The sequence below is a fragment of the Carya illinoinensis genome, chromosome 5, assembly GCF_018687715.1.
Source record: "Carya illinoinensis cultivar Pawnee chromosome 5, C.illinoinensisPawnee_v1, whole genome shotgun sequence".
Taxonomy (NCBI): Eukaryota; Viridiplantae; Streptophyta; class Magnoliopsida; order Fagales; family Juglandaceae; genus Carya; species Carya illinoinensis.
In genome coordinates, this window is record NC_056756.1 from 16,537,326 (window position 1) to 16,547,493 (window position 10,168).

At 37.7% G+C, this 10,168-nt stretch overlaps 2 protein-coding genes across 2 annotated transcripts; one reads left to right on the forward strand and one right to left on the reverse strand.

Annotated features, from left to right (window-relative positions):
- Window positions 1-459: 459 nt before the first annotated feature.
- On the forward strand, window positions 460-1,685 carry LOC122311933. The gene has a single exon (XM_043126713.1). It carries the CDS (start codon window positions 703-705, stop codon window positions 1,600-1,602), a length of 900 nt encoding a protein of 299 aa, XP_042982647.1. The 5' UTR covers window positions 460-702; the 3' UTR covers window positions 1,603-1,685.
- A 1,268-nt stretch (window positions 1,686-2,953) lies between these two features.
- On the reverse strand, window positions 2,954-6,807 carry LOC122310946 (cullin-3A). The gene is made up of 2 exons (XM_043125225.1): window positions 6,317-6,807; window positions 2,954-5,192 (listed from the first exon to the last, which is right to left on the reverse strand). The coding sequence occupies exons 1-2, from the start codon at window positions 6,475-6,477 to the stop codon at window positions 3,155-3,157; spliced, it is 2,199 nt and encodes a 732-aa protein (XP_042981159.1). The 5' UTR covers window positions 6,478-6,807; the 3' UTR covers window positions 2,954-3,154.
- Window positions 6,808-10,168: the final 3,361 nt, after the last annotated feature.

Consider the following 10,168-nt stretch of genomic DNA (forward strand, 5'->3'; position numbering starts at 1 on the left):
ATAAAATAATAATAGAACACGTTATCTTTTTAAATTTATTATAAATATCTAAATTTATCTTAATATTTAAATTTATTTAATTCATCTTAAATAAATTTTATTAAACTCATTTAATTATCTCAATTTTTCAATACTATTTAAAAATAAGACTTTGTTAGATATAATTAGTAAATATAGTCGGTATGTAAATAACTGTACGGAATAAATAAAAAAAATTAAATTTTTTTTATATAAATCCCATATCAATTTATTTTTTTCAAAATCATTGCAGGCCAACTGCAAAAATCATTTCTCTAAAAAATAACTAGTCGACTCAGCTGACAATCTAAAGGCAGCCTAAAAAGATCACGTCTTTCCTTCCTCCCAACATAAGAAGCCACGTTTTTCCTTCCAATCCTAGAAATCTGTCACCTGTCCGCCACCTTCACCCCTGACCGACTCGGCCATGTGTCCATCTTCCTTCCTTTCCCCTGCAATGCTGGAATCACCTTTAAATTTTCTCCTGATCAGCTACGACTTGGTCGACCTCTCATATATATGATCATATCTGCTGTGAGAATTGAGAAGCTTGTCTCGTCAAGAGTCCCGAATCGCCACTGCTCTCTCCACAGAAAAGAAGCTACAGATCGAAAAAATTAGAAGGGAAAAAACCAATAGACTTTTCCTTCGTTGTCGCTCCATCTGGCTCTCGTGTAATATCCTATGGCTACTTCCAATTTCTCAGGCAAGAAAATCCTTGCCCAAGTCTCTCATCCAACGCATAACCAAGAAAAGCAGATAATCAAACACAAACCTCTTCAACCAAGAACATACAAGCATACAGAGAAAACCTCAGGTGGGGCAGTACTCGGTCCCACAACCAAGGACCTTAGCCTCCCGCAAGACCAGGAATATGAAGTTAAACAAAGCTACGACCCAACTAATTCCTTCCAAAATAGTAAACGCAAATACCCTACCTTTCCACTGAAAGGTGGCCGTGATTTCCTCTCTTTCTGGCAGCTCAATGCCCTCGCTCTCATCCTCATCATCTTGGCAAGCGGCATGGCAAACCCTGAAGACTTTGCTTTCGTCTTCATTTCCCTCGTCTATACGTACTTTATCTCAAAGGTTGCATTCCCAAGCCTCCACCCTTCACTTCTGGAATCCCCAGTATTAATTAACCCTCATAACATGCTTCTCCACCTCTACGTGCTTGCCGGTGCCATCATCGGTCTATTCCTCCCAATAGCGTACAATTTGCATGGCATCATCGAGGGTGATTACGAAGGAATAAAGGCGGCCACGCCGCATGTTTTCCTTCTCTCTAGCCAAGTGTTCATGGAAGGAGTGGCTTCCTCGGACAGGTTTTCGTCGCCAATACGGGTCCTTCTCCCGGTTTGCTATAATGCAAGGAGGGTCTTTACCATTGTGGACTGGCTGAGGAGTGACGTCTTAAAGGTTGACGAGAATTTTGGAGGGTCTACGGGGAGGTTGTATGCGGGGAGAGGGCTTGCTATTGCGAACATGGCTTTTTGGTGCTTCAATCTTTTTGGGTTGCTGTTGCCTGTCTATGTTCCTAGAACTTTGAAGGGATATTACTCCGAGTTTAAGGTGGAAGACTGAAAATGATATATATCTATATATATATATATAGATATATATTTTTCCCAGTTTGACTAGTGCTAAGCGATGTAATTAGATGTGGTTTTTATGAGTGTTTAAATCGCGATTGGGCGGTATATATCATGCACTTATAAATATAACGAGTATACAAGTTTTTGCACAGGTTTTGCAAAGGGTGGACCATTGGCCGGGTGTCATGGGAGCTTGAAAAGGCGGAAGGTTCAGATCTATACAATTTGATTCCAGATCAAGTACCTAACCAAAGCAAATTCCATACATACCGAGCAAAAGATGTTCGGGTAGCTTTTTTCTCTTCTTGTCCGCGGCAATGCTACCTTTCATCAAGTAAACCTTATAAGATAATCAATATCAATTAAACCCCTCTTATGGGCCCAATTAATATGTACTTTTAAATATTAATATTTCTTAACCCAAAACCCAAGCCTCGTCCTGGTTAGTGCAGCACTATATGGCCCAGTTAAATAGCTAGGAAGTTCTAACATATCACACGTACTGCGCACCTGGTTGATGATCAAATCTCTCCAAGAGGTCGAGATGTTTTCATTCTATTTATTAATTTGAAGAGAAAACAAGTAGTCGCTGCCCATTAGAACTCCTACTCTTGGTAGCGCATGTTCAAGATAATTGTAACCATTTGGTAGGTCACATCATGCATCTCATGCAGTATACTGGTCATGAATACTACATGAGGACTCGTAATTTGCGTGTTGCTAGAGCCATTAATGGCGGGGATTTGTATGAATAAATACCAGAAGCACCTTGTACCCACCAACAAATTAAGCCAATTCTTGCTGTATATTTTATGGTATAATTTTGATCATCTCTTAGGATGAGTAAACATGATTAATTGCAGTGTTATTAGGGATGTGAGATTAATTGGAGGTAACTCATCATGTGTAAGGATTGGAAATTGTATCATTGAGTACTATCCAATATTTGCATTCCTCCAATTTCTCATATCCGACATTACATTCGTACATATCATAAATTCTATAAAGACGACGTCAATGAATGAGCAAATTGATTATATGGGTGCCAATGTTGTATATGAGAATTGTAGGAAACCAAACGAGGAGATCATTGGCATGCCTTGGTGAATTCCGTTTGATTTCCTCCAATATCTCATCTACGACTTCATGCCATGAGATTACTAGTAAATGTCCGAATTAATGAAGCCCAAAGTTGAATTTATTTGATGGAATTCATCAACAATCGCAGAAATAATGGTGTAGAAAACTCGATGCAGATTTTATTTCCCCAAACTGTGAGCTAATCCTCAGGTTCGAGCTTTTTTATCAAGCAGAGAATAAAGTAGCAGCTACTCTTCAAATCATGAAATCGAGGATATTCATTTGGCAATCAGCACAGACAAGAATATGAAGTATGGTAGCGAGCGCAACAGATGGAGAAAGTAGCAATGACAATCAATATTTAACTCGATGGAGCTAGAACTATGAGAGGAAAAAATGGAAAGGTCAAAAACAATTTCCACTTGCTGAAAAAAGGTACAATAACAGTCCTCATCGATAATTCAGGCAAGATATCGGTACAATTTCCTGTCGGTATCATCCCTCTCCAAAAAATCCCGCTCAATTAGGGACTCTATCCGTTTCTTAATCTCAGTCGGGTTTGCCAAGAACCGCAATTGCAACTGCTTTGTGACCTCGGCTATTATATTGTTATGATCCAGCTGCCTTCTTGACTTCATGATCCGAACTATAGCAGCTTCGATCTGGGGTTTCCTGTCCTCCTCCACCCTCTGCCGGGTCTCCTGTTTTTCAGGTTCTGATTCCTTTTGAGCAACTACGGTTCCAATCTTCACCTTATAGAATTTGCTTGTGAACTTGTCGTTAACAAAGAAAGCATCATCCTCCCATATGTCTTTACTCATAGGCTCCTTCCGAAGAACGTTCTTGCCCTTCACACAAGCCATGGATTGCAGACACCTCTTCAAATCTGAAGCAGGTATCTCAGTAGCCTGTTCAATATCCTTGTAATTAAGTCGATCTGCATTGTTAAACAGCATTAGGACACACATCTGATAAGTGGAGACATTCAACTCATGCTTCTGACATTTCCCAAAAATTGCTTTTATATCTGCTGTACCCATGTTAGTTTGCCATGACAACCTCCGACCAGTGTGAGTCCCAAGGTAATATGCCCGAAACTTCTCACAAAGAGTTGACATTTCGGCTGGCAGGTTACATGTAACACTAGGCTGAGTTGGCCAAGACCCTGTCGTCAGAACCTGGACTGTCAGCGTAGGGCCATCATCTAGCTGAGGGTGGCTTGCATAAAACCCTTGCATTGTATCTTGAGAGGTTTTCATGTCTGTAAACATGCCCTCTAGTTTTGAAGTAAATTGGTATCCACATTCTGTCTTGAGCTTGACTATCAAACTTCTCTCCGCATCGTCCGAGACAGTTTTTCCAGATAATAGCCGCTTCGCCAAATGCTGTTTATAATACTTCTCAAATACATCTTTCTCCTGCAAATAACGAAACAGCATCATCACCTTGTCAAGTATAATCTCTACATCCTCCTCACTAACCCCCTTCAAACCTTTGCGGAGCTTTTCATCCACAAATAACGAAATGAACTCTGGAGAACGAGGATTCAAGTTAATGAAGTACTCGAACGACGAATTCAGAGCATTCTGGAATGTTTTGTCATTGTTAAATGATAAGGTAATAATGTTATCATACTTGTCTCTCTCATCCAAGAGCCGCTGGACAAATTCCACCGGATCCTTGAGCCTTTCTGGATCAGAAACAAGCTGCTTACCAGTGTCCCTGATGTGAGAGGTCATCACTTCCCGTATTCTTAAGAGGCCATTTGGCACCCGACAGAACAAATCATACATTCTTCCAAGGTCCACAAACTTATCGTCAAGAAGCATGTTTACCAAGCCAGAATTTTCCATGTGGATTAGGCCCATCATGTGGTTAGTAATCATCTCCTCCTCCACTACACTGATTATCTTTTTTTCACTCTTGGCATCCAAGTAATGTGTCACTCTCTCCATTTCCTCATTTAGACGCCTCTCAGCTTTCTTAAGGTAATCTCCACAATCGCAGCACTCAATGAACTTTTGAGACTCACCCCAGTAAAATTCAGATGAAACCTCAAGAAAAGGCCTCTCAAAGTCTTCTTCGTAAACTGAACAACCCAAATCCATTAGCATCTTAATTAAATTCCTCGTAAGGCCTCTGTTAATAACTTCACCAGTCCGTTCTCTAAGTACCAGTTCAAGAAGCATATTCAACAGCCTGGTCCGAATCTTGCTGGAGTGGACTATGTTATCTCTCCATAGGTTCATCCCAAGCTCATGAACAGGGGTCTTCAGGGTACTTGGAATGTAAGTCCTGTCCATGTACATTAGTATGTCTCGAATCATCTGTAATGCCTTGTTATGGTCATTCCATTTCCTGTTCAGCTCTTCTAGAAACAAACTTCCTTGTGCAGCTTCAATAGATTTTGATATTTCTTGGAGATGCACGGTCATAGTTGTAACCAGTCCTGAATACAACTTATCACCAAATTTGTGAAGCACCATGTTGTACGCATTTCTAAGCCCATGAAAATAAAATATAACATCAGAAACATAGGCAATTAGGAATCCATATCTGAGGAAAAATCCTGGAACTGAATATGCAATCTATTTCTAAGAGGGATGTGCGTCGGGCATGCCACTTGACCCTTGTTAGAAAAAGTAATAAAGTTAACAGAGTGATAAAAATAACAAAAGTATCTAGGGAGATATGACAAGAGCAATTTAATAACAATGCTCTTATAGAGAGATTATGACACCCTTGGTCTAACTGACCAGAAAGCCACCGCCTCTGAGAACTTTTAAAAATGGTAGCAGTACATCACCCTACGATATATTCCAACCAGCTAATTTTTAGTCAACTCTCTCTGTCCCTCCATAATGCCCACCTACCATTACCATGTGTGAATTCAGTTTAGAGGTTTTGAATACAATACATTATGTAAATCTTCAGAATCTCAACACAAATTGACAATCGTTTGGCCAACTTGCTGCCCACCATGCCGATTATGATCCTCAAAAATTCAGTCGCTTTCCCCCTATTATAAGTTTATAACAGTACCTTTTATAATTTTAACTGTTTTCGGTGAGAAATTCGTTGAAGAGCAAATCATCCGAGACTTGAGAATTATAAAAACAATCTAATCCAACCAGTCTTACGGCATAATTGAGCAGCACAGCTCCAACCAACTAAGAAGTCTCGAGGAGGCTTATCTAGCCATACAACATAATGGAGTAATCTCCATCAAAACACTTTTTTACAGCTATAAAAACGCTAAGAAAACCTTTGAAATGAGGACTATCTGTATACTCCATTTTTTTATTGTTCAATTTCAAGAGGCAGAGAAGAGATAACCTAACACCAGTTGGCATCATTACAATTTCCAAAAAGAATACGATGGAACGAATAATATATTTCAAAATTGAATAGTCTAAAATAAACTCAAGTATCCTCGAATTGCCTAAACACGAAACTGCAATTAAATTTCCATCTCTAAGACTCTAACTAAACAAATAAAGGCGCAAAGTGAACCTAAAAATCAATTGAAATAATTAAGAGAAGCAGAAGAAAAACAGAGTGGGGGAGACGGCATCGTCCTTAACTAGAACCGCTGAAAAGGTGAAGGAAGAGACGGAGCGAACCTGTAAAGCTCTTCGAAGCTGAGGCCACTAGCATTGTGATTGTAAATCTCGTGGATTGCATGCTCCAGAATCTTCCATGTCTTGTCAGCGTATTTTGGATCGACCACCACCCGGTGCTTAAACGCTTCTATCTGAAAATTCCTCCTCTTCTGATTGCTCATCTTTTTCTTCTTCCCTTCCACTCCAAATCCGAAACAGAAACACCGAGCCAACGAATCAGAACCCGAAATTGAATTCAGTGAGCCCCGAAACCAAACCCGAAACCCGCAGTTTGTAGATCGAAGAACAGGAATTTCGGTCGGAGATTATAAAACGGGTGGTGGGATTTGAGCCGATAGGGAAAACCGGAGACTGGGAATTTACCGGCTAAGCTTTTTTTTGGAGGGAAATGAAATGAATAAATTAGAGAGAGAGAGAGAGAGAGAGAGAGAGAGTTTCTTGGGAAAAAAAAATTGTGATTTTCCACTCCTTACAAGGAAGTTGAAGGTAAGGTTTTTATTTTCCCACCGACCTAAGAGAAAAGAAAGTGAGAGATTTTAATATGTCGTGAAATCGAGTAAAATGACATGTTTTCGTCCTATATATAGATAACTAAAAGACATCATCCTTGGTGAAGTTGTTGGTTATAAAAGCAAGTGATACAACCTTTGGTTAATTACTATAATAAGCGATTAGGTCTTGTTAATTGGTTGGATCAGCCCAACCTCCTTATGTTTAATCTAACTATATATTAACATAAAAGTGTTACACACATGTATTTATGTATACATGTAACATGTTTGGAGTTTTTTTTTTTTATTAGAAATACTATTCGTCTCCATTTTATTCATATATTAGATTAATTTTATCTTTATATTTTCCATCACTTATATACTAATCATTTGATGTTACCTAAGAAAATAATAAAAAGATAACTAAAAATATGATTTCATATCAGAAAACAATAAAAATATGATAATTAAAAATAATAAATAATATTTTTTTATTAATATAAAGCTTGAGAGAGGAATATATAAATAAATATATATATGTATTATATAAGAAAACAAACATGTAACAACATATTAATTGATGGGGAGTTATGTGGTAATATTGTTTGTTTATAGTGAGTACTAAGATAAGTATGAAAACGGTAGTTAATAAAACTACTCCCGTCCCGAGATTAACGGATCGTGATCAGCGTTACACATAATTGGCTTTTATCATTTCAATTAACATAATCACACGACATAATTTAAAATTATGTTTGTACCTTTTAATCTCCAGGTTTGGAAGAGTCCCAAGTTATTTATGCTCTTTTCAACATTCCATGTTTGCTGAAATGAAAGATGATGATGACTATAGTATAATAATAAAACCAACTTTGAAACGAGGTTGCCGTTTAGTCAAGTTTTGCAGGAAGGAATTGCTTGGGAAAGGAGTAGTAGCCTGGCGTGGGATTCAGGATATGTGAATCTGTGATCCAAACTTCAAATGGGTGCCCTTATTCCGACCCGCCCTCTAAAGGATATCATGATGACTTCGGAGCCATTTTGGACGTTCTGCTGTCTAAATTGTACAACGCGTTTTAGGTAATACTTTTTTTTTTTTTTTGATAAAAAACCTTTGTATTCATTAGAAGTTGTACAGCTGTATTACTCAGGACAGTTCTTTTCCTTCTCCATATCTATTCTTAATTTCTTATACACTGGTACATTTTCTATCCAGATTGTAAATGTAAAGCTTCTTTTGCTAATAAGTGTGTTACCTCATTTATATTTCTATATATAAACTACACATTCCACTCACTTCTTCTCTTAAAAAGCTTCTTTGCCTCTTCTATAACACTCCCATAATTAGGCCTATGCATAAAAAGCGTGGGCCAATCCGTCTGCAGCAACCAACTTGAGTCCACCGACAAGCATTGGGTTCTTCGGATTCAACTCTCTAATGGGTTGATAGAAACTAATTTCAGTCAAAACCAATAGGTCCGATACCAAGTGTTTCATTTTTCAAGCTCTTTCTCTCAAAGTTTCACAAACCCTAGCTACCAATACACCACTCCATTCGTCTTTGCCGTCCAAGCCGGTGAGTCTCTCTATTTAATGCATTTTCCACAAAATTGAAAAAATAATTTTTGTACTTGTGGCCATTTTGGGTCAATATTTTGCTAAATTTTGATTCCTATAATATAGTAACAACTTAGAGGATGAACAATGCTTTTTTTTTATTCGTGTGATTTGTCTTCTTCCTTTACCCTATAAACAGAGCAAAATTTTCAACGAGTTTATATAATATGTCAAGTACCCTGGATCCTCTCTCTATTTGCAATAAAAAGATGATTGGTACTGGTGTCCTTTTAGTTTTTTAACACCCACTAACTGAATATTAAAATCTTTGTAGAGCTAGCTGGATGAATTTTGTTTGGATTTCGTAGTTCATATTTCTTTGATATTATTATTGAATCTTAATGAACATGGTAGATTAAGCTTATATGATGGATAAGACTAATAATTGGGAGATAAAGAAAATTCAGGTATTTGGAGAGGCGTTTTTTCTATTTATGCTATCAGGAAAATCTGTTTAAGCTTGCGTCTCCTGTACTCACAAGAAGATCACCAACTAGTGTGTGCTCATGTGTGCAATTATTAGATGTAAAGACCTGAGTCGTTATTCAATTTTCAGTGTTGTTTTTTGGAGGATTAACGCATACATACATATATATATATATATATATATATATATATATATATATATATATATGTATTTATATGACAGCTAGGGTTTATGAATGATTGTTCTATATGTACTTGCAGCTAGCTTGTTTGTAGTAGTGCTTCATGTACTCATTAGAAATTAAAGAGTAGTAAAAGGGATGAATAGATGAAAAAAGATGATTTCCACTTGGGAAACCATCCGCTAATTAAAGCTCTCTAATTTTAAGAGGGAATTAATTAATGGGTATGCTTGATAATAAATCAATTTATAATGATTCATATCTTATATATCTATCATAATCTAAGACCTGCATGATGAATTACCCTGCATAAGTGCATGTGATTGTGGACGTTTATCTTGAAGCCAGTAATGCAATGGCATAAGTGGTTGAGCTTGTTGTGTGTGTACTAGTAATTAATGTTCTCTCATTTCTATTAGAAGTTGTACTTAATTGGATTAAAACAATCAACTTCATATATATATATATATATATATATATATGTATGTATGTATGTATGTATGAATGTATGTCTGTAACAGTTTTATTGAAAGTGATAGGGTTTTTTTTTTCCGCTCTGCATTTTCAGGGATTGCCTTTTTTGGTTTTCATCATTTTCTATGCCTAGGGTTGTTGCATGACGGCCTCTGGTGCCTTCCTCACTAGCGGGGAATCCTAATACGTCTTTATCCTATGCCAGGCGGTGTCGAAGCCCTCTACTTCTTCCACTTTCAAACTGCCTATGCACTTTCCTGTTGATGTTAATGGCCAACCGGGTTATATTTTTTCAGAGGCAGTGATGACTAGGGCTACGGAGGATTTCCATTACGCCCTAGTCTTGAAGTTCTTACAGTCACGTCCTTCCATTGATATCATTCATCTTGCAGTGATTAAAACGTAGGGTTTTTTGGAGATCCCTAGCATCAGTTTCATGGATACTTATCATGTCTTCATTAAGTTGAATTCTGAAAAGGATTTTGTCCATGCCTGGGCGAGAGAAGGGCGAGTTATTGACGGGTGCACCTTTTGGTTGTTTTGCTAGACGAAAGATTTTGATCTTAAGAATGAGCCCACTTCAGCACCCCAGTGGATCTTCTTACCTGGCCTTCCAATGCATTTGTATAGGATTGATTGCCTGCAGATTTTGGCATCGACAT

What these genes read in the sequence shown, in the direction of transcription:
- LOC122310946 (XM_043125225.1), bottom strand. Translation starts at nt 6,477, where the DNA reads ATGAGCAATCAGAAGAGGAGGAATTTTCAGATAGAAGCGTTTAAGCAC. An exon ending in AGCTTCGAAGAGCTTTACAG is followed by an intron (nt 5,193 to 6,316) that starts GTTCGCTCCGTC and finishes TCATGGGCTTAG; the next exon opens with AAATGCGTACAACATGGTGC.
- LOC122311933 (XM_043126713.1), top strand. Translation starts at nt 703, where the DNA reads ATGGCTACTTCCAATTTCTCAGGCAAGAAAATCCTTGCCCAAGTCTCT.